General features: G+C 40.5%; 1 protein-coding gene across 1 annotated transcript in view; it reads left to right on the plus strand.

The window, feature by feature from the left end:
* Positions 1-20,440, plus strand: part of CRYL1 (crystallin lambda 1) — a 59,484-nt gene extending 39,044 nt beyond the window's left edge. The window contains exons 6-8 of the mRNA XM_040544034.1: positions 3,104-3,209; positions 16,115-16,221; positions 18,253-20,440. Coding sequence (XP_040399968.1) covers positions 3,104-3,209; positions 16,115-16,221; positions 18,253-18,366 — 327 coding nt within the window. The 3' untranslated portion in view covers positions 18,367-20,440. The remainder of the gene's footprint in view (positions 1-3,103; positions 3,210-16,114; positions 16,222-18,252) is intronic.
* Positions 20,441-25,198: the final 4,758 nt, after the last annotated feature.

Here is a 25,198-nt window from a genome sequence, read left to right on the forward strand (position 1 = left end):
GAGGATTTTGGTGGAATTTGTTTTAAATTACCTCCTGAATTCTGTATCTGTGAAAGTCAGTCAGCTTCTGGTAAACAGAGCTTTAACTTTTATGTACTTCCTCTTCCCTTTGACAAGTGCTTAAGGGGAAGACTTGCAAGAAGGGTTAGGCAGAACGAAGAGGAGGAAAAATCCTCCTCGGGAGGGTTGTTTCACACCTAGACTTAATGAAACTGGGTTGGAAGACTTTCTTGTTTACTTCTTAGCATAAACACCAATCCTTGTGGAAGACACCTTGCTGACCTTGCACCCACCCTGCTGAATCATTCCACCAACTTAATGATCTCTTTAACATAAGTGGGAGTAGTTATCCCCTAGAGAAAGACAGTTTAACATATTTCTTACTTGTCTTCTCATTTCTGAACAGAACAAGGCAAAAGACTTTTCTTTAAGAGGATCTGTGTGACAAAGAAAATTGAGCTTACACGTACAGAATAGTAAGAGACCTCAGCTGGAGGGATCTGTTTTATTTTCCTTCTGTTAACCACAATTTTTGCCTTTTAGCAGTCATAGCCATAAAATTACAGCTTTAGGCAGAAGGCCAAGAGCAAAGCACTCACCCTGTGATCCTGAGGGTTCCAGCTCTTCAAATGTTGGTACTGAAGACTACAGTATCGGAAGGAAGAGATCACTTTTTTCATTTGAAAATCGATCTGCATTGATTCTGAATTGTTTCAAAAGTCTTATGTAAGCCTGTTAACTCTTTAATATTATAGTTTAAGTGCTGCTGCCATTCAGATGCTTGTCTGGAACTTGTGGTTAATTGTCTGCAAATCTTTGTCAACCTGAGAGGGGAAGAAAAAGAATCACTCATCAAGCACAGCTTTACCAGCATAACTCATTGTTCGGATGAAGCACTCCCAACAGAAGGGTGCTTTTGTTGACTTTGCTATTCTTGTTCAGAGAAGTTGTGGTGTTACTTCAGGAGAAAAAAACTTTCACAGAACATGTGGTGCCTGATTGTTTCACTGACACCCGTCCTGTAACCTGAATGCTGAGATTTGCACTTGGACCTGTCTTTACACAGACCTTCTTGTCTTCCTCTAGACAAGTTACCGTACCACTGCCTAACCTTTGGGTTGAAGAAAATAATACTTCCTTATCCCTGCCATTGTGTGCCTAACTTGGGGTTGGAACTAGATGATCTTTCAGGTCTCTTCCAACCCTAGCTATTCTATGATTATAAATTATTACCAGAGCTGCATATTGCAAACATGGTGGGTTGATTGTAATAATTATGTCATTGTTTCCTTTTTCAAGATAGATTTCAAAAGTCTCCTGCAACAGTGACTCAGACAGGGTTATTTTTGATAGGAGCAATGCCTACTAACAGATTGAGACTTGAGATTGAATATTATAAAAGGCTCTATTTAAGCCTGAGGTGATTAAAAACTCAATTTCTTTGGTTATGGAAGTTATGTTGGTCCTTGGCTTATCATTTTCTTCTAAAGTAACAGTAGATGTGTTTGACAAACACAGGACACTGTGGATGGGATTCAGCTCACTTAAGCTGAGACTTGTACAGTGCAGATGTTTGACTTGCAAGCTCCTTACTTGTTTTTCTGTGCATGAGGAAAATCAGGCCCTTTCAGGATACAACTCATCTGGCCTACTCCAGATGCATGCCTTAGGATGCTGATCTCCTTTTTTTCCCCTACTGATCATAAAGAGAGTCTAGATGTCTAGCTCAGACATCAGAGTCTGCAGCAGGTCAGGAGAGCTGTCCCACATGCTTGTAACTCTAGCTGATCACCGTGTGGTACAAAGGAGCATGTGAAACGTGGTCCTGCAAGAGGGAAAGTTAACAAATAAAAAAAAAAAAGTCCTGTCTTGGCCAAGCAGACAAGTATATCTACTTGCCTTCTGCAGCTAAAGAAGGCTCATGGAGCAAGAGGTGCTGAGTAGGGGGATCACCTCCAGGTAGGCTACAGGTAGACAAACAATTCAGCATCTCTCTCACCTTAACAACCAGAAGGAAATGATTTTTCTTTTGTCATTGGGAATAAAGGCGACAAGTTCTTGAAATGAAGCTTTATCTGATGGGAGTAGTTAGAACAGGTCTTAGTTCGTTCAGGCCTTTCCAGTAGGTGGAAAATCAACTTCATATGATAAATATTATTTTTCTTAAGTAAAGCTGCAAGGTAATGAACAGTAACTCATTTTTTATAAGCCTTCATGTACTTGCCATAACCTGATGGGGGCATTGGCTTTCCTGTAAGTGACACCATCTGGGTGGAACAGCAGCACTCAGTTTTTAACAGGAGAAATTCTTCATTTTGTATACTTCCGATCCTGCCAACTCTGAGGTTTGAGATTGGCAATGAACTCGAGAACCTGGGCAGGTTGAGGCTGTGTAGGTTGAATATTCAGTGAGTTTTTTGGAAGGGAGTGGCAGCTGCATTGCCTACGTGTTTGGTCCTGGCCTTTTTTTTCAGGTGGCCTCAGGGTAGTACCAATGCTGCACCCCCATTCTGCCAATTGCAAGTCTGCACAAAAATCCTGAACTAGGAGAACATGAAGGGAGGTGTAAGATTTAGCTAAAATTTCTGTATTTAAACGTGCTGGTGTGATACTTGGACTTTACTATAAACTCTTTTTGGTCATGTGCTTTTAAGAGTGTCACTCTTGCTATGTGCTCTCTGATTCTCTTTTTCTAAGTGTTTATTGGTTGACATAAACAGGTCAATTTAATTTTAATACGTGAATTACTGTAAGTAGTAAGTATCAGGCAAACTGATGTGTACAGGTAGTTCGTATTACATAGTGTATTAATCTACTATCAATTTAAAAAATAAGGTACTGTCAAAATGTATTTAGATTATGAAGTACAGTGATCTTACCAATGTGTTTTAAAAAAAGTTAGGTGAATTAATGTTTATCCTGAATTATAAGAAGACTTGTATAGTAGGTGCACGATTCTGGTGAACATTTACTAACTGCTATTTCTAGTCTCACTTTTTATTACTACTTAAATTTTATTTTTTTAAATTATATGCAAAAAGCAATCAGTTTTGCATTAAAACTTAACATTCACAAGTTTTCCTCTTCTACTTCTGCTATATAGGAAGGAGTAATATCTCCTACTGATCTAGACCTTGTGATGTCTGATGGATTGGGAATGCGATACGCGTTTATTGGACCTCTGGAAACCATGCATCTTAATGCAGAAGGTAGGTCCCTTAAAATGAGATAAATATGGAGAAAGTCTTACATTGCATAATGTCAAAAATGACATCTAACTGAAACACCAGCTGTGTACGTCATTTTTCTGAGATCTGTCCCAGTGCTTTGAAACCATTGCTGTACACATAGTTCAGGACTGTTTGAGTGTCAGGAAAAAGTGTATCTGATAATCCCATGTCAACAGAAACTCACTTTCCATAGGTGAGTGCCTTTTTTTTTTTCTTTGAGGAGCTGGTAGCAAAAGGTTCACTGTAAGCATGGCTGGTGCTGGTTTAGTTTAAACTAGTTTAGTTCTTGAAGTGAAATTGTTTCTGTCTGCAAAACACTGTGCTTACAAAGTTGAATTAGTTGAAGCAGTCAGGTAACAGTTCAACACGTCTTGCATAATCAAGAGAGATTTTACGTGTTTCTGGAATTGTAAATATAAATCCAAGCTAAATAAAAAGTGAATTGCATAAAATGAAATCAAAATTAGAGACTGGGGCCACAAAGGTTTAAGCAATAAATGTTACAAAACATTAATGATCTTTACTTCCTAAAGACTACCTAAACACATTTTTAATTTTTTTTATGTTGTGGGCTGTCTTTATTCTGCTTTTGTATTGTCCTTGACATGGCAGTCCCCTTCTCCATAGATGGATTTTTCAGGAACTGCTGCAATGCATAAGAATACAATAATGAAATGAAAATAAGAAAACAAGATTGTAAAATATCAGTGAGAAATAGGAGTGTTTTATGACTACTTATTGATCAGTCACTTTGCAAAAAATTGTCTTTTAAGGGCAAATTGGCAATTTTGACATGAATGTGGAGCTGTGTCCTCCACCAGAGGCTTTCAGCTTGTCAGTTTGGTGGCATACCAGTAAATTAAATGTCACAAAGTGTTTGCTTTTGTGCAATTGTTATTTTTTGTTATGCAAATATTATGCATCCATCCAAGTAGAGGCATCTTCCTAAAAGCTTCCCCAAGAAATTTTCCAGTAATTTCTCTGCTGAATGTAGACTTACTCGATATAAAGCATATGCATTTTTTAGATAGATCAGAACAGATGCACGTTGCACAATCCTTAAACACAGCAATCTACGTGGAGTCCTGCAGGCCAGGGTTCTCCAGTCCTTGCCACCCAATTCCACTAACCTGCCATGCTTCCTCTGCATGAACTGTCTTTGTGCAGGTGGTTCTGTCAGAGCAACTTGCTGAACTGCTTCAACTAAAGCATAAAAACAGAACGACATGTGTATTAATACCAGAAAAAAAAATGGTTTCAGAGGCTGAATGATTCCTGGGTATCCTTTATCTTATTTTATATATAATCTTAGGATTAAGGATCATGGATTTAAAAAAAAAATTTACTTGAGATGAATGGAATTTATAATCATTTGGGTTGGTTTTGATATTCTTCCTGGAGTGCCCTTTGACATTTAATGCTCCATCGTGATTCAGCTTAGTTTCCTTGTTCCCACCGGGAAGTAGTTACTGTTACAAAAACACTTCTGAAATTTGCCATCTCAAACCAGTTTTAAGTAGCATTTGCAACTGGTAGGTAGGTTGCTTATTCATGGCAGAGATTATCCAGATTCTAGATTGATGCTACCTTTTGTTAGGAATATTAGTATTCAAGATCAGAGGAGGAAAATTTACAAAATAGAATCCAGGAGACTGATAAACCGAAAGAGTAGCTTTGTGGTGGGTTTGCAAAATACAAAGCCAAAATATACCTATATAGTTATTTTAGCATTATATAACATTTTCAATTAAAAATTACTTTGAAATAACGTAACTAGTACACTTGTGAACTGGGCCCCTTTTGACAAGGTGCTTTTGTGTTTATTCAGTAACTTTGATCATGAGAAGTATTCCTTCGCTCCCGATCTAGCAGATGCCTTTTCTTCAACTCCAGAGCTGCTTCTGTTTGTGCTGGCAGACTTATTCAGGCTGCTGCTCTCATCAGAGACAGTTCTACATCAAAATTGCTGATGTCAGGACACACGATGGCTTATGGTCACACTTATACCACTGCCAACTTCTTTGTTTGCCCAGAATTGCTTCCCATAGTAAGGAATAGCATGGACCTCACCTGCTTGCCCAGGACAGCACTCTAATGATGCATTGCACTAAGTGTCTATTTTTGAGCAGCAGAGAGAAATGGAGATGGAGATACCTCTGCTCTCCTGCTTGTTTGCCTGTCCAGCAGCTTTACCAGCTTCACAGCAGCTACCTTTCTAGACTTAAGATGTTAATTTCCCACAATCTTAACATCACTGCTTAGCAAATCAATGAGGAAGCATAGTAGGGATGCAGGAAGCATGAGAGGAAAATAGTGTTTGTGGGAGATCCTGGAAGGTGGGGAAGACCGTTTTTCTTTGTAAGGGCGGTGTGATATTTTTGTTTGGTTTTGAATAAAGAATATTACTCCAAAGATTTCTTTTGAAGTCAGCGTTAATTTGACATGCAATACATCAAGATCCTCCCATGAACCTCCTGTGTGCTAATGCCAGGCTTCCCATGTGTTAGTTCTTCAGTCCTTTCCTGCATCCTCATAAGTAGCTTTATCAAAAGCTATTATCTAGGCCACCTTAGACTACCAGTTAATCCATGCGTGAGTAATGGGAATTCTGAATATATGGCTGTGAGCCAACAGCTTTGAACATCAAAGTGATAATGTCAAGGCACTAAAAGGAGCAGAAGCAGCAACAACAACTTGAGAACTGAATGGCAACAGACACAAAGGTAACCCCCCTTTAAAAAAAAAAATAAAAAGGCACATTCAATTTACGTATCATAATGTTGATTGTTGGTTTCACTTTCAGTAAGCTGTTTTTTGAGTTTCATCTTATGATTTCTCATGGCAGTAGCACAACAAATGCCGTTAAGTTCCTTTTACAAGGAACATGAATAGACTTCAGTAGAGTCATTTTACCTGTTTCCTTATTGAGGGATTATGTTAGCAGACAGTGTCCCTCCTGTATATGTGTCTGTATCATTAAAATATACATCCATCAACATTTATCACACAATCTTTACTAATTTCACTTACATCAATAAAAAGAATTCTTCATACCAGAAACAGTTCCATGATTGTTACCTGTGAAGATATTAAATATGATTTTAAAGGTTGGAATAGATGACAATAAAGGTCATTTCCAAACTAAATGATTCTATTATGCAGCCTCAGTAAGATTGTATCTCCTATTTCTTGAACTGGCAATTTCTTTTAAGACCTTAGAAGAAATCATCTGTAAAACCAGAGGCCAGACCAACATATACAGTATTTTACATGTTTGCAGCAGAAGTTCTTCATTCATATTTCATAGTTGGCTGTCTTAGGTCAGTTACTTTTATTATCGGGGTATTTAGTGAGCTATAACTGTAATTTAGTCTTGATCTAAACCTGGTAATACTAGTACAGGAGCTGGATATGGGGAGGCTGAAGGATCTTTATTGCTATTTTTCTGTATTGTATTTATAAAAACACCATTCCAGATTCATATTCTGCCTGTTATTCACTGTGGTATTTGTGAGGTGTCCATAGCATGGACTGTATGGAAAATGGATTTGATATATGGTCCTTAAAAGCAAAGATGGCCAGTAAGCACAGTATGACTCTTCGTGGTCAAAATTTTGCTTCTCTTACTGGAAGAAAGAATGCTAACTCATCTTGGAAGCACCTGTCGGATTAATAGGTCTTGGATGATAGGAGTAGAATGATTGTGTTGTATGAAAGGCACAAAGGATCAAAGAGAAAGAGGGAGAATCATAACCCATAATTCAAAGCAAGGTTTTTCTTGCCTGATTTGGCAAAACATAGCCGAGTATGTATTTTAACAATTATGGTAGACGTACATGCTGGCTAGTTCTAAAGCATAGGTTATTTTCATTGTTACGTCCTCTGGATTAATTCCTCCATAAAGGGAGCAAACAAAGATTCAACCCAGTTCAGGAGCTTTTGTGACACAAGTAAGCAGTATCTCTTGAGGTTAAGGTAGTCAAATCAAAGAAAAGGAAGATTGCCCCCTCTTTCTGTCTAGCTCATGTATTGTGTTTTATGATACTGGAATATCTCCATTTATTTCAGGAATACTTGTAGAGCTGAGATGATCACAGTGATACATAATCCTACAATCTCTTATTTCATGTGCCCACCAATTATTTCATACCTGTTTACTCACATTCAGTTTGCTTTCCAATAGGGTGATTAAAGCAGTTTATAGTCTCCTAGAACTGCTGTTTGCATCTGCAACTGGAGGCTTTTTCTATGAGAATGCTTGTGTACAGTAAGCTAAGGTTATTCTTTTTTATTTTGATTTTTCAGTGCAGTGTCTGGTTTCACCAGTTTCCCACTATGGACCATTAGGTGCAAAGTGGGTCTCTCCATCTTCTGAAGGGAGCAACTTATCTTGCACAGGAATTCTACATGTTTTTTTGCTCAAGCGATCACGATAAAGCTCTGATTCTCAAAAACCCATCTCAGTGCTTCTTCTCCCTTGTGCTAGCAGAGGAATTTGCATGTTCATCAAGTGACCTGGTCTATGGAGCTCATCCCATATATGAAGCTAATCTAACAAAAGGAATATTTGTATACTGCTACTGAGATGGTAACACAGCACCAGTGAGAATAAAACTTTTTTGTTGCTACGACTGTCTTAGTGTAGTTGAAAGTATTCATGCAGCTTAAGTAACCTCACATGGAATTAACGTAGAGTAGCAAGTGTCCTGTGAATTCACACCTTAACTGAGAGTATACAGTTGTGTCCGAACACACCCTTGATGAAGATAGAATTACAGGTAGAAAGTTTTCCTCAGACTTACAATGTCAGCAAAACAAAGAGGTTGGGACTTTTTTCTCTGAACATATCCTAACCATGACAAATTCCTCCATGGTGTTCCTGAAGTACACCCCTTTTTTTCTGATCTTATCTATACTCACCTTCAGTCTTACCGAGTGCAACCTCTTCTTAGATTTTACCTGCTAAAATGACCCCACCCCAGTCTTTTCAAATATTTGATGTTACGTCAGTGGCTTGACCATCTTGCCTACTGTTTTTGAGTTATTACAGTATCTTCTTATTACATTGCTCATCAGGTTCAAAGTAGTCAAGTTAATGCCACTGTCTCTTTTTCTGTCTCACAAATATCTCAGTGCCTTCCTCATTTTGCCCCACGTGTAATGTCCTTGCCAAACTAGTTTACCAAGTTTGCTTGCATCCTTCAGCCTTCGTGCCTGTTGTCCTTCTTATGAAGAAGGAAGGAGACTTAGCATACAAGAAGCTAAGTTACTTGAAGCTGTTTACATGCTGTAATGCATGAACTACATAATGCATGTTATACCTTTTATGTTGCAATGTTTTCCCTTCTTTTTCATTGTTCCTCCCATTGCCTCTATATATAGGACCTTCACTTACAAAGAGGTCTTCTAAAGGACAAAAAGCATTTTATGCATACTTCTAAGCTAAAAGTCCATCCAGAGTTCCTTTTCTTTTTCGTCCTCAATGCCCTGTTCATCTTGATGCAACTAGAGGCATTTCACTAATACCTGTGTTTGCATCACACCAGTGCAAGTCCTTTAGGTGAGTACCTGCAAACCAGAAGTGTAGCTTATTCTTCCTTTGGCAGTGGTATAAAAGAGCCTCGCATTTCCTATTGGGCAAGATATGGGCAGCTAAAGAGCCTTGAATGAATGCCCTCATCTCATGGTAACTTGTTCTTTTAACTGCATTGTACCAGGCAGAAATGCTGAGCGGGATAGAGACTTCCGTGGTAGCTAGAATGTACCCCTTTTCATCTCTGTAATCCACATCTGCTACTCCCTTAAAACACTGTTATTTCTTCCTCTTCATCCCCTCTCCACCATAGTTGGAAGCGTGGTAGAAGGGAGATTCAGGGGACTCCTGCCTTCTCTGGAGGTATTTCTGTTCCATGGTTGTAGTTCTCAGGTGCCTCCTGCAACATCTGCCTTCTCTCCCAGCTGCCTCTCTCCAACATGGATGAGGTCAGTGTGCAAGGAAGACAGAGGTTAGACAGGGAGACAACAAACCACACGGGTAAAAGGAAACTGTTGTCATTCCTGTACTGCAAGTTGTTTCCCCTCTTTGTCCGAGATGTATCTGTTGTCATTCTTTTTCTTCCAGTTGGAGTTAATGAGGCACAGTAACTGGATGCAAGGAAAGATGGTGAGCGTCTTTAATAGCCCTATTTGCCACCATTTTCCTGTTTTCTCCAGCTCCCAGGTGCTTCCCTGTCTTATCTCACACTGTTTATAGGTGCTAATTCATCCAGCTTTAGATGCTGTCTGGGTAGTATCAACAAGGATTAAAGTTAAAGGGACTCTGTCATACTTGTTTTCCATCTTCTGGTCCCTATGCTCCAGTCAAGTGCTCTTCTCATTCACCTTTGCAGTAGCCCTGACCTTTGAGTCAAGGAACTCTTAAGTCTGAAGATCTGGAGTCAAATATTTATCATTTTGAGTTTGCGTTTGAAAAGCAAAGTGATTTTTCCAGCAATATTCCCCATTGCTCAAGCAGTTTCTTAAAGCTGGCGGCATAGGTTTGATCTTGACTACTTATATCAAGTCAAACATTGTGTGTCTCTTGAGATTTCACGCTGGGAGTGCTATCTTGAGTTACCTATTTTGAAATGAATTTATTTTTTTAAAGTCTTTGAGTAGTACCATGTGTATATTCAACTTTCAGTGTGTTCCCTTCTCCTGAGACTGGAAGGTGCTTGCATAGAGCATCCACACCATTTGGCAAGCAGCATATACATGCCTGTGTGTTGCAATTTCAGCCACAATGTTGTGGTAAACTATATTGCTGCTCTTCTCTCCAGCCATAATACTTTGTTTTTATCTTTTCTTGTTTTGATGACTTTGCTTAAGGCTTCTTTTCATTCATACACTGCATGCAGTGAGTGAATTGTATTACCCAACTTGCATTTGGCATGTCTTTGTTACCTTGGTGAGATACACCCACCCAGAAATTATTCTGATTCATTCATGCTGTAGGTGAGCTGCCAGTAGAAGCTCAATTTCCAGGACTAGCTGGCTGAGTGAGCTTTGAAGGCCATCTCCAACCCAGGAGTTCACATCCACTAGGTAAACAGATAAGCCAAGTCCAAGCATTCTGCTTCCTAAAATACTAATGTTCTCTCTTTAGGCTGAGGCTCCTGAAAAAAAATGCTGACACAGACTTCTGTTCTACCTTCTCTTGACTGTACAAGAATTGGAACTACTCAGATCTGTGGTATTATTACACAGGCTGACCAGGTGGTTGAGAGGTTCACCTTGGGTTCTGGAAAATTACCAATCCCAAACTATTCAGCACTCATCTAGGTGTCATAGACCCGTGTCAGCTGTTTAAGCACCAGAATAACTGGTAACTGACACTGCTTTGTTTACCGTTCATTCGATTACTAATTGCTTGAATTGCCATGTTTGGCTGAATAGCCATTCCCGCTTTTGTGATTGTCCAGCTGGCAACAGCTGCTGCTAGCAGCTGTGCGTTAGCAAGCATGGCATCAGCCATTTCTACTTCTGTTATCTGGGAACTTTCTATGATGTTGCAGAGTGTGGGGGCAAACATTTTGCTCAGACTCTTCACTGTTACAAGAAGCAGGTCACATGAGTAAGGTGAAATGTAAGCATTGTCATCTTGTGGTTGGTGCATGAGTATCATTCAGAATATCTGCTGCAGGTTGATCTAGGTTGGCTTTAGGTGCCAGAGTCTGTGAACCTAGCTGTTAAGAGGTAGCAGACAGGCCCTTTATGCTAATTATGCTAATAACAGGGTATGGTCAGTGTTCCAATAATCAGTGGTCCTTTGCAGAGATTTTGTGGAGGAGGATGGTCTCTGCTTATGCCCTCAATGAAGAGAGAAAATTATGTCACAGCTTGTCCAACATCCCACAATAATGCTTCTCTTCCTGAATCACACTTCCTGTTAATGATGTTTTGGAGGCCACTAGGCAATTTGAATGGTTCTGGCTTTGTTCAGTTTTCTTGACTGACACACACAAAAAGTTTCCATACAACTGATACGGTATATCAGTTCTCTAGTTATATGAAAACTTCGTATTTTGTTCAATTTGTATGAGCAGCTGTCCTGCTTTTTTTTTTGTGTGTTGGAGAAGACCAGAACATGCCAGAGAGGGTTCGAGGAGCAGGTGTGCTCCATGGGTAGATAACAGAAGGAGGCAGGTTGACTAAATGCTGATCGGTATGCTCTTGGCACCACATTCAAGCTTGGCACCACTTCAAGCTACTACAAGGTTGTCCTTTTTCCCAGAGTTTCCTTCCTTCCGACACTGGAGCATGTTTCTAATCCATTTTTGAAGAGGGTTCAATACACTCAAATCTTCCCAGGTTGCTCTCTTGCAATGGATATGTTCTCCCATTCTCTCCCTGTGGTTGTTTGTGATGATCATCCTAACTTCAGAGTGCTAATTTCTTAATGGAAGCATCTGTCTTTTGAAAGTTCTTCCGTCTCAGGTCCAGGAACAACAACATTCTCCATACTCTTACCGACCTCAGAAGCCTTTTGGAATGCACGTACTTCAGCGATTTCAGGCTAAGAGGCGTGCTGTGCTGTATAAGTATTGTTGTTTATGATTCATGGTTGCCAGTAGTCTGAGGTTTCCGTTCCTTCATCCACCTTTAACCTCAGCTATTTAGGGTTAGACAGGTGTGACTTCTGTGGTATTGATACCACACAGTATTGCATTCCAGGGAACTGTTTGTAAGCTGTTCAGGAAAGAGACTACTTAATGACCTGACCTAGGATTCTTTGGTGCGGTAGTCAGGCCACCCCACTTAAGTTTCTCACATTTTGTGGTTGGATAAGACCACGATGAGTTCAGACTCATGCTTCTCAGTCTGTACAATTTCCTGAGCCTTTGTGAAAGAGTTGGTGACTGTCCCCACCTGCCTTTGTTTTCTGGAGCTTTCTCTTTCTCTTTGCATGGATAATTAGTTACTTAAAATGAGAATGAAGGGTGAAAGTTCTTCAGTTCTAAGGTTCTCAGGAAAGGCAATTTGTCACAAACTTTTAGTGGATATTCAGAACTTCCCGTCTCAGATTTACATTATTCATTGGGATAATCGCATTCTTATTTGTGTTGACTTGCTTACTGGCAGAACAGCATTGCTTGTTTACTGTTGTGGTGCAGCTTATGACTTCTAGATTGATGTTCACTGGGAAAGGCTGTCTTGTCCCTTCTTGATTATGTGGTAGTTAGCAGCACTAAGAAGTCCACTAGATATGTGTGTCTGGCTGAATGACTGAGTTCTCTTTTTGGTACGTTTATCATTATAGCTGCTCTCTAATGCCTCAGCACTAATTATTTTGGGATTGCTACTGGAAGCCCTACCTTTGGCCAAGGTCTACTTGACTGCTGTTTTACCCATCATTACCAGCTAGCTGGTTCTACGGTTCTCTCACTACGTGTTTTCTAGGGTGCTGGTCAGAAGTCATCAGTCAGAGGCTTTATTTATCAGCAGGACTTCAGCCTTTGGGTACAGATTCTAATGGGTTTAGACTTCCAGCTTCCCTGCTCCCTTTCTTATCTATCCATTGAATGTAGCTTTCCCAATGGCCATTTTTCTGTGCTAGGATGAAGAAAATTCACGCTGTTACAGCTGGTCCTTTTAATGCTCTCTTCTTTAAGACTGGTGTGTCATTGTCAATTTTAATTGGAAAAGTCATTCTTCTCTTTTCCCCAAGCCTCTTGCTAATGGTGCTGAATCTGTATTTTGCACATTTGATGTCAGGAGCCTTTTGACTGACCTTGTAGATCCTGACCCTTTCAGTAGCGTCTGAGGGTATTTGTTTCCACTGCTGGAAAATGCAGCTGTTCCATGCAACGGCTATCAAAGAGTAAAGTGGGTTATACTCAGAGGTGCTACGTTCAGCTTGTTGCCTACAGGGACTGGGAGTTCTTGGGGTGCATGAGTCTGTGTTGTTGCAAGTTGAGTTGACTGAACAATGCAACAGGTTGCCCAGAAAGGCAGAGTCTATCTTTTTGGAGATCTTCAAAAGCCACCTGGATATGGTGCTGGGCAAGCTGCTCTAGGTGTTCCTGCTTGAGCGGGAGTGTTGAACCAGATGAGATCTAGATGTGCCTTCCAACCTCAACCATTCCATGATTTCTTTCTTTCTTCTGAGGTGTAGGGCCTTCCATTTGTCCTTGTTAATTATTTTTTAAGGTCTCTGTCGACCCATTCTTCCAGCCTAAGTTGTTCTGGATACTTGCCCTCCAGTGTATTGGCTGGTCCTCCCCCTCTCTCCCTAAGGAGCTCCCTAACCAGCTTAGTATCATTCAAAGACTTAATTGCTGTCATGCAGTACAGTTCTCGGGATAGATTCCTGTGGTACTCCACTTTTATTGGCCTCTGAGTAGAGTATAACCCATTAACTGCTACCTTCTGAGCCTGAGCATTCACTGCATCTTTATACATCTAATTACCCAAACATCTAGACCCTAATGTCCTAAGTTTGATATAAGAATATTATGGGATCAGTGTCAAATGCCCTTCTGAAGTTGAAGTAAATGATACCCACTACTTTCCCATTACCCATAAATCCAGTGATTTTATAACAGAAGTCAATGAGGCTGGTCCGATATGATTTACCATTGGCAAGTACATGCTGACTGTTAAAAATCACTTTCCTGTTATTCCTGTGCCCAAGAATTTGTTTCCAGTCAAGGACTTGCTCCTTGATTTTCTCGGGGACAGAAGTGAGATCAATTGGCCTGTAGTACCCTGGATTGTTCTTCTGACCTTTTCTGAGGATGAGGGCAATATTTGCAATATTTGCTGTCATTTGGGGATCTCAAATGATTTGATCAGTGTATTAATTGTCATGATTTTAAAAACATGCGGCCTTGCAAGGACATTGGCCATTTCTCTCATATCCTTGAGTGCAGTCTCTGTGGTCTGATGGACTCAGGTAGGGCTGAGTTCTTGCAAGTAATCCCTGACTAGATCCTCATCTACTGCTGGTTGCTCTTTTCTCCCTTGAACCCTGCCTCTTAAGCACAGAGGCATGGGAGACCTTGCTGAAGCAAAGAAAGCAATGAGTTACTCAGCATTACCTGTTTCTCCAGTCACTAAGTCACTAATTCAGCAACAGGCCCAGACTTCCCTTGTTCAACCTTTTATTACTAATATAACAGTAGAAGCCCTTCGCGTTGTCCTTGACATCTCTGCAAGTCTCAACTGGAGTTGAGCTTTGGCTTTTCTGTCAACATTGCATTTGACGTGCATGGACAGCGTTTTTTTCTCCTTATCTACTTGTCTTCCTGAGAATCAAGGTCTTGCCCTTGGAGGATGCTGTCCTTAAAGAGCAGCCAGCTTTCCTGAGCTGCCTCGCCCCTCAGAGCAGCATCTCAGTGGGATCTCACCAGTTTTCTGAATCAGCTCAAGTCTGCTGCCCCAAAGATCAGGGTCTGTACTCTACTAATACTCTTCTTTACTCCTTTCAGGATCTTCAGCTTCAATATTTCATGGTTGCTACAGTCAAGGCTGCCATTGGCAGCTCATACCCCAAGCCAAGGCTGCTCATACCCCAACCAGAACTTCCTTGTTACTGAACAGCAGAGCCAGCTTTGCATCACCTCTGGTTGGCCCATCCAGACCCAACCTTTATCATGAGGATGTCCCTGACACTCTCCAGAAATAAGCTTGCCTGCTTGCGTTCTGACATGTCGCCTTCCAGCTTTTTAATTCATCCACCTACTTACCCTGATTGTGTGGATGGCCTGTAACACATTCCCACTGTGAGATCCCCTTTACTGGCCTCTCTGCTGGTGCTGACCCACAAGCTTTCATCAAGCCTGTCGCCCATCCCATCAAAGAGCTCCACGCATCTGAGCTGCTTCTTTACAGAGATAGCAACACCCCCTCCTTGTCTTCTCTGCCTGTCTTTCCTGAAGAATTTGTGTTGTCCACTGCAACGCTCCAGTGATGTGAGCAATCCCACCACACCTCAGTTACTCGAACAGTCCTGTCGTTGTGTGACCACACGTGGAGCTCTCATCCTGCTTGTTTCCCAGGCTGCATGTGCACTACAGGTGGACTCCTCCTGCCTTGTTTTATTTTTTGTGAGGTTTGTCTTACTGTCCATTCCTTTCTTTTCACCCCAGTACACCCCTTTGTCATCTGACTACAGGTTGTAATGTTGCTTTTCCATTGTTCTAATATAAAGCTTTCCTCACCAGATCTGCGAGCTTTATGGCAAAGATGCATTTCCCTCGTTTTATTGGGTGAATCCCATTTTCCCCTAGCAGGGATCAACCCTCAGAGGGGGCTCTGTGGTCATAAAAGCCAAATCCCTGTTGTCACCCCTAGTTGCACAACAAGGTGTTGATCTGCAAGTATCCATCTGTTTCTCCTCAAGCCTTTCTCCTTCAGTGAAGACCACCTGGGTCTCTATGCCTTTGACTCTTTTCCCCAGAGCTTTGCTGCTCTTGATATATTCAAGATCAATAAATAAAATCAAAAACAAGGATGCTTCACCTGGTAAGACACATACCAAACAGGAGGAGAGAAGAGGTGAGAACGTTCTCCCTGTGAACACTGTTTGGGGAGGTTTTCTTGTCTCAAGTAACAAAGCACAAGTATACCCATGGTTGCCTACTGCATCCCTCGCATAGCGTTGCCTGCTGGTATGGAACATTAATGGGTTTTGCAATGAAGGCATGTCCTAAATGTTTTTTTCTTGAACTTTAATGAAAGTGCAGTGGATAGAACACATTTTTCCTTGTGATAACGAGGTGTCTTAGGCATAATAGCACACCATTTTTGAACTCTGATTTAAGACAAAGCTTAAGCACAGGTAATGTTATTGAAGTTAAAGTAGGAATTTCTGTTCAAGTGTACTTTTTCACTCTTATTTTTAGGTATTTCAAATTATTGTGAAAGATACTGTGAAGGTATGAAACTTGTTTTGAACACCTTTGGACCAGTTCCAGAATTTTCAGGCGAAACTGAGCAGAAAATCAGTCAGGTAAATATATAGAGAGTCAATAGATGCAATGACTTTCAGAACAAAGAATGTTAGCTTTTGTTTTAATGTATGTATAATTTCAATTTACTGTTAGAGGCATCTGTACTCTATTTCTTGTGTGAATGTGTACCTTGAGCGAAAAGATCGGTACAGAATGTATATGATTATATAAGTCCCTTTTCCAAAGCACTTTGAAGTACATCAAGGGAATATGATCTAGCAGGTGAGTAACATGACTAGCCAGAGGAGTCAACTGCAAACAACCGTGGGTTATTTACATTAAATCCCCCATGCTATTTCTTATTGTGTCTGTTCTGTCCTCTACTGTTACATGCACAGCTCCAAATTTCCTTTCCTACACAATGACTTTTCTCCCTGTGTCCTCCTCTTACTCAATCTTCCTGTATAAGTCCTATAGCTTTTCTCCTCCAGCTGTTCTATTGACTTAGTGTATTTACAAACTAGATCTTCAGTCTGTAATGCATACAAAGGTGTGTTTATGTTAAGCATGCTTACAGGAAAGATGTGTATTTTAAGTGCTATGCTGTAGCAGGACCCAGTTTGTCTATTACGTTTCAAAGCCAACAATTTGTTTATATTCACCATATAGGATATTATATGTGTCCCTAGCAGTTAACTCTGAAGTATTGCCATTTCCTAATTCTACCTTTTCATCATTGCCTTTTTTAATGCTTTGCTGAAGAACGTGTGTATGTAATAAACTGTTCGTGTTTAACTGTCACAGATTAATTCCACATATGCAGGCAATCTGTCTGGAAAATAGCTTTTTTGTTCCTCTTTATGTTAATGCAATTTCAACATCAGCTAGGTTTAAAAGGAAGATTCTTCTATGCTTAAACAGTATAGTCTGCTTGTAATAACAATCTGTGACAACTGTGGAGTTATTCACAATTAGAAGCTTTTAATTAGAATGAAACAGGTTGGTTTTCTTTATGGAAAGCCAGATTCCAGTTCAGCATTTGTTTCTGTGTCTATTATCTACAGTCTTCAATGCCAAAGATGAGCTTGCAAGAATCCTCTCTTAAGTGTAAAACATTAAACATCTCTTATCTTACTCATCTATCCCTCCCCCTGATTTTTTTTTTTCTGGAGTGACTGCAACTTGCCAATTATTAGTAGCAGAACCAGGTTTTATCCAGTTTCTCAACAATTGCCTTTTAAACCTAAGACCTCAGGTGCTGCTTTGGCAAAGATGGCCTTGTAATCTGTACCTCCACTCTCAAACACAGCCTTTTTTCCGTAAATGAAAATGTTTCCATTGTGCTAGCTTGCTTGAGTTTTCTGTCTGTTCTTCTAATTTCAGTGATATATTTAACAGATACATCTAGGCAGCTTTGTTTATGCACTCAGAAGCAAAGCACTTTTTTTTCCCCTCCATTTACTTGCAAATAATATTTCTGCCTTCTGATTCGTTCAGGCTTCTATCTTTGGACCCTCAATTAGTGCTCTGTGTTCTTTCCCCCATTTTCCATTAAAAAAACAAAAATAAAATTCTGGGTTTGTTACATCTCTTTCCCTGTCATTTCGACTGTAACTGTCATTCCTAAAACAAATGTTTTCAAAAAACATGTTATCTCCCATTACATTTATTAGGAGCCAGAAGAGAGACTGCAGCTTTAAATACACACACACAAATTTGGTTTAGAGTATATGTTTAGCCACATAAAAGGCCAGGCGGCCTCCTTCCTACTTAATAAAAGATTATTGTCAAGTAGGCGAGACAGTGGCTGTGTGGGGTAAACTGAGAAAAGAAACTGATGCACTGATGTATCTGTAGACACGTTCATTGCGACATTCAAGCCAACCTTCTCCAAGTGGGAGCACTTCTCTCATACATTTTAGCTAATTTCCAGTCAGCCATGTGAAGAATTAGTGGCCTATTGCTTGTGATAGACTATATTACAGTGTGTGTTGAAGGTTACTTTGTCTGATGCAGCGAAAGCAAGAAAACAATCCTGTTTACTACTCAGGAAAATGAGATTTAATCATCTCTTAAATTTTCTGTTTCAGGCAATGTCTGAAAAAATTCCAGTTGTTCCGAAACACCTCAATGCCAGGAGAGAATGGAGAGATGAATGTCTTACTGGTCTTGCCAAGCTGAAAAAACAAATGTCATCTAACTGAGGTGCACCTCGTCTAACAGGAGAGACCAAATGAAGAACAGTTCTTCATAAAAAGTGGAAAATTTTGGTCACACAGAAGAGGAGACTGAATGTGCAAGCAGTGATATGCACTTGTGTAGAGACCAATGAAACTTTTGGTCCAATTTTGTCACAACATAATTCATGAGTAACTGGAAACAGTTATTAAAAGTTCAGTTAAAACTTTATCAAATTATATATATGCATTGAATGTGCAAGCATTAAGTAGCTGTAGCAGTATGAATATTGTGCAATGCTGGAACACAATCATGTTTTAATGCATTTTTTCAGCTTGCTTAGAAATTCAGCGCTTGAACAATATTTGCTTATGCAGGGATCTGAAATTGGCAAACATCAGCTGTTTGTCACTGGAGAAAACAAGCCCTCACCCGCCAATCAACGTGGCAGTGAGGTTAATTTGTAAAGCACTGACTGTAGGTAGGGGGAGGTTGTGTTAAGCAAAGAGTAGATTTGCTGGCCAGTGAGCTGAGACCTCAGCAGCAGTAAGGGTCACTTCAGCTTAGCTCTGTAACTGTTCCACAGTGTAAGGGAAAGAATTATTCATCCTTTCCCTCCCTTTGGCACTTCTGTACTAGTGTGATGATCTAAATGTGAGTACATAGATCCCTCCCTCACCCCCTTCTTCTAGTTCTGAAGATTTACCAGAGACCTGTACTCAATTCTTCAGACCATGCACTTGATACCCCATGGCTTTGCCCAAACTTCAGTCAGGTAGTTGATGCTGTCAGTAGGCATTGCTGTGTAGACAGATGATCTATTCTAAAATTTGCCTATGAGAAATAAAGTAATGTGATTAAAAGTTGTTTTGGGAGATGACGTGGTATAGTGGATTGGTCTGGACTCTTCCAGGCTACTCCATAACCTTCTGAGTGATCTTGGGAAGCCAGTTCACCTCTTTGTTTCCTTGTCTATTTTGTACATTATCAGAAACAATGACTGTTTCTTTAGGATTCAGCTGTAGAACCCAGGTATCTGATATCTTGCTCCCCTAGAGAAGGAAAGATGCAGTGGCTTAGGTGTAGTGCTTTAGCTTTACTGCTGTCCTTCCTACAGGAGGCAGAAAGTTTGTGTAAGGCTGGAGTGTGCACCTGGAGGTAGTGGTGTCTTCTGTTGCTGCAGTGGCATGCTTCAGTCCACAGTGGACAAAGTTGTCTTACAAATATGTGTACCATGTAATATAGCTGGATTTTGATTTTAGCTGGAACCTTAGGGCAGCATTGTTATGCAGATAATAACTCAAAACAGTGCATTGCACCCTACATTACTCCAGTTAAGCATTTCTGAATTTTGTGCCAGCTGGTCACATACCTTCAGTCACAGCACAGATCCCAAAGTGTTAAGCTTTTGCTTTGCTAATGCTCAGCTCGGGGGCATTTCAAATCTTGTTCATTACAGAAGATGCAGATACACAAACAGGTTACCGCAGCTTAATTAGTTCTGGTGCTGAACAGCAGCAATGTCTGTATGTGCACACTAGCACCACTTAGTTCTGCACAGGTTGCAATGAACAAGACCTGAGATAAATTACGTCGCTTGATGCACGTGGTGGGCCAAGAGCACACCTCTGGATGTGAAGCATGGGATGGGAGGCATGATGCAGAGATTGTCCTATGCTTTTTTATAATCAGCAGAGGGAAAGGAGAATTTGTAAGCTCAATTATTTTATCCCAGTTTTAACCTAAAATTGTCAAGAGTTCTTCTAACGCTTTTTATTGTCACAGTGACGGGCACAACGTTCATTTAGCCATCCGAAGTTGGGGAGGTCAGCCCTCGCTCTTGGTGCCTTATTAAGCAATAATAAATTAATTGAGGCTGATTTCCTCATTTGATGTATGTTTTGTATTTTAGACAAGGCCTTAGAAGGTTCCAATTACTTTCAAGATCAGACCTGTTCCGCTATGAGCATATGACACTGTCATAACTAATTAGCTCGCATTGCTTTTTTCTGAGATACTTTAAAACTCGATCGTGTCATCAAATATTTGCCTCCATTTTTATTATTTGCTTATGAATAAAAGATTTTAATGAGAAAGGCATTCTCCCGTGGTCTTGTGTGATGCTCTAGTGGTAGGACTACATCCGTGTCTTCAGAAACCAGTGCCTTGATAAAACAATTTATTGAAGTCGATGGGAATAAATTGGCAAGAAATAATGTGCAGTCTCCAGCACTTTTTCACTCTTATGTGGGTGACCACTTGCTGCAGACACCAGGCCTGCTACAAGGGAGTGGTTTTCTGTCTGGGCAAAACCCTTAGGAAGGAACAGGAGAGTGCCAGAACACTCCTGTGCGGTGACCCAGCTCCTCGCCAGGTCAGGACACAGCAAAGCTCACTTCAGAGCACTGCTCCCCACCCAGGTTCACAGCTTCTGGTGGGGGAGAGGCTCAGCAAAAAAATATATTCTACCTAGCATTTGCTTAGGATTTGAAGCACACAAAATTACTAGTTGATAAATACAACAACAACTGGAAAACATTAAGAAAAGTTAGCCAAAAGGATAAGATGGGCTCTCTTCTTCCCAGGGTTTTGTACCCTATTCACAATTAATCCCTTTTAATCAGCAGGAGGTTGGACCAGAGACCTCCTAAGCTCCCTTCTAGCCTCAGCTATCCTGACTCCAAGTTTCCTTTGATTTTGGCCTATTTTGTATCAAAAGTTGCTGTGGCTTATGCAAATCATCTCCAAAGAATATATATATATATATATATATTAGTTCAAATTATCACATGAATTGAGGACTTTATAACTTAAATTGTAACTGAAATTTAGGATGGTTTGAATGGATGGAAATACATTCTTTTTTTTCTTTTTTTTTTTCCATGTATTTTCTTGGGAAGAAAAATTTAATGTCATTAAATTGGCACAGCTTTTTACATATAAGGAATTCCTTACAGAAAACTTTGACTCACCAAAAATCCCGTGGGAGGATGTGGTGCTGTGTTCACGTTATGCAGCATCTCCCCTTCTTGGGGCTGCCGTGAGGAGCAGTGGGTTGCCCAGGGTAGATTCCTCTTATTTCCAGAGGCAGGAGATCACAGAAATTTTTCACACGGTTTGCTCTCAAGGTCTGAATTGGCCTTTTGAGATGCAAACTCCTAGTTTCTAGTCCTGCTAGAAAGCTTTTTTTTTCTTGCCTTTTTATTTCCTCCCTGATTTTTCCTCTCCAGTCTTGCTTTCTCTCTCCTCCCTATCCTCTCTCCCATTTCACTTTTTTCCTTTACTTTCCCCTCTTGGCTCTTAGCTTCTCCTAACAATCCATTGCTAACTACTTCCAGGGTATTTGGCTGGTAATTTGCAAGGAACTGCTTGTAGGCCTGTGCAATTGGTCTGCTAATTGGGTGTTGAAGAATCCCTTCTGGGGAGCAACTTGTTGGAGCTGAACTGCTTGTTAGATACAAATCCTGATTCTGATAAATTAATTAATTACTTTCAAATTTGTGTCACTCCTTTTATCCCATGATTTTTTTTCTCATTATTTTTTTTCCTCAAATGCAATAGACTTGCAGTGATAGACTGCACCTCGAGTGTGTTACGGGGACTTTTAACACCAACAGTCCTAGCAAGTTGCAGAACTACCCCAGCTAAGGTCAAATATTTATTTTGTTTGATTATTAGCAGAAGAAGCAAGGTTCAAGCAATTGTTCGGTGGTAAACTAAGAGATATTTTGAAAGAATTTATCATGTTGGTTTTTTTACATAACTGCATATTTTAGGATCCTGTATTGTTTTTAATCATTACACCTATAGGTCGTTTTTAAGCCACATTTTTGTTGCACTGTATTCTCTGTTTTACCAATTTGTTATTGATCGTTTTCCTTGTTAGGTGTATTTTACTATTAGTTACTGCTTCTTAGTGGAAGCAGAGTAACAGTGTGTTCATATCATTTAATGCTGGTAGGAAATTCAAATCAGTGTTTTTGCATCAGATGAGGAAGGAATGGCAGCTACAAGGAAATACCTGCTTCGTTGAAGGAAGTCTAGTCCCTCCTTTCCTACATCTCTGAATATAACACAAGCCTCTCATATCAGTAATTTTTTTAATGGGGGGTTGGAAAAGATCTGGCAATTTAAATAGCAATGCCCTCATATCAATAGTTTGATAAGAATTGGGTGAAAAAAGTATGAAAAGGTGCTGGAGAGCCCTAACTTGGAGCAGCTTTGAGGCAAAACAGGGCAGCCTTGAATGCTGGGCCCTCGCTGTGCTGAGGAGCCCAGGCCTGCACACACGGACCTGTTCTTGTGAAGCGCTCTGAGGAGGTGTCAGCAAGGGAGGCCGTGGCCACCTGCGGCCAGACCAGCAGGTTTCTTGCACGTAGCCCATCAAATATTGGTTCAACGTCCTCTGGCTGTGAGGAAAAGCATGCACCATTCCCAACAGACAATATCTAAAGACAATAGAACAGACAATAGCTAAAGGAGAGTGTTGGTGAGGGCATTGTTTCCACAAAATCCAGAGGACTGTTTTGCAATGCATCAGGCTGCTTAGGGTTTCTGGTTTGCTGGGAAACTGCATGACCTATCTCCTTAAAGTACATTCAGATAAATTCTCCACAGGCTTGCACATCCCTCAGCATTTTTCCTTCCCAAAACACTAAGGGAACATATGAGAAAATGTTCTGATGACAGAAGTCCCAGAAATGTCTCTGCCCTTTGGTGGGGACTGACAGGTCCAGCTCTGGGTCCGCGCCACGGCACTTGTTTGTGGGGTTTCTTCTTCAGCCTCGGTGACCTGGAGACATTAATGCTTGGCTTTGTAGAGTTCTTTCTCCTGCTTGGATTTCAGACCTGTACTCGCAAGAAGTGGAGATGTACAAGGGGCAGAAGCATCCAGGATATTGTTTATCTGTGAGTGAAGTGCAGTCCAACATGGAAAGGTCAAGGGCCCGTACTTACATGTGAATATAGGAAACCTTTGTGCTGAAGTTAAATTTTTGCTTTTTATTTTTTAAGATTTCATTTTATAGAATATAGGGCTGCAAATTTGCCCCAGATGGGATGTTTGTGAAGTTTAGCTTAAGCCCGGGTGACAATTACTGCCACAGAATTGCACTGCCCAAGGGACCCTGAACTCCATATGGGTCCAACACCTCTGGGCTGCCACGACAAAGTGTGATGTTTTCCAACAGAAAGCACTAAAAAGCTCCTGTAATTTCAGCTATTGTGAAAATCTTCCTCTGTACTTCTTACAGGTTTTAACATTGGATCTTGCACTCAATTTTACAATATCATAACAATACATACTTTCCAGATGAAGCCACAGTTGCTTGTTTTGGGCTGCTTCAAACCGGTAACGCACCACAGTAATACAATGGGAGCATTTTGTGCAGTCCAAGGAGGCAGGGATGAGGCTGGAAAATCCTTGCTGTTGATCTGATATGACCGGAGAAAGGTTGTCATTTAGCTAGGAGTTGCTGGGAACAGCATTGATGGAACTGGTTCTTCTGAAAGAGAAATTAGTTGGATTTTTGTTGTTTATTTGGCTTGCCCAGTAACTGCTTAAACATAAATTAAAACTGGCACTGCCAGTGGGAATGATCTACCCTTGTGCTTCCCTAGAGCAGCTACCTCAGTGAAAACCTTGGCAATTTTCATGTCCCAACATCCTCCCCTTCCTCCTTCTTTACCCCAGCTGTTACTGCTGAGCCTGGTGGCATGGGGCATCCCTTTGGCCAGCCTGGGCCAGCTCCTGGCTGTGTCCCCTCCCAGCTCCCTGTGCACCCCCAGGTACCTCGCTGGCAGGGCAGCACCAGGAGCTGAACAGTCCTTGGTTGTGTGAGCGCTGCTCTGCAACAACTAAACCATCCCTGTGTTATCAGCGCTATTTTCATCAGAAATCCAAAACACAGCATCATACGAGCCTCTGCAAAGAAAATTATCCCAGCCAAAACCATGACATCCAGAAAGTGTTTATGTGCAAAGACAAGCTGTTGGAATCAGCGATGTAATACAGAGAAGGCAGACAGAGAAGTGCAGAGCTTTCTACGTCCCAGAGCACCCTAAGACCACAAAGAGAGATTTTTCCGATATTACTCAGCAGTGTCATTTCAAACCCATGGAGTAATGGAAACAGGTACTTGTGCCATTTCAAACATGCAGGATAGTGGAATTAGAGAATTGCATAACCAGGCAATTTAACTGAATGGGCAGTGCCTGTATGTGATGCACATCATGCCGGAGTGTATGGAGTAGCATCAAGTATCACTGTGTAATTCTGCAATCCAGAACCATGTCTTGCATTGGCTTTTGGTGTTCTTTTTTAGGAAGAAAAGTTAATTCCAGACATCACCTCCCTGTTATGAAAATCAGTGTTAGTGCCTACTAAAGGGTGACAACAGAAGTTTGATCCATTTTTACAGTCTGAATATAGCTACAATTGCTCAGAGAGGAACATCCTACTTCTCTAGCCTGTCATTTACAAAACAAAAGCTATTAAAAATAAGGTTATGACAAGAGAAAAATACAAAATTTCTAATAAGATGCAGGTATTATTTATATTACTACAAATAAAAGTGTTTTTTTTTAGTAACCTGAGCTTTACCTTCTTATTTATTAATCTGATTTTAGTATCTGAATACTTTAGTGTAAATAAAACCATTAGATAGGGATTAATGCAATCACATTTAATCATCAGTAAAAGTGAGGTATATGCTAGTGTTGTCCTCGTACACTGTATGAACAGTGCTTATTGTGTCTGAGTACAACTTCTGTTCTTTAGTCTTCTTTAAAAAAAATCCTGTTCAGACCTCTCTGCAGTGCTACCTTGGGATAGCGCTGCCCTAACAACTCATCACATTG

The sequence above is a fragment of the Cygnus olor genome, chromosome 1, assembly GCF_009769625.2.
Source record: "Cygnus olor isolate bCygOlo1 chromosome 1, bCygOlo1.pri.v2, whole genome shotgun sequence".
Classification (NCBI taxonomy): Eukaryota; Metazoa; Chordata; class Aves; order Anseriformes; family Anatidae; genus Cygnus; species Cygnus olor.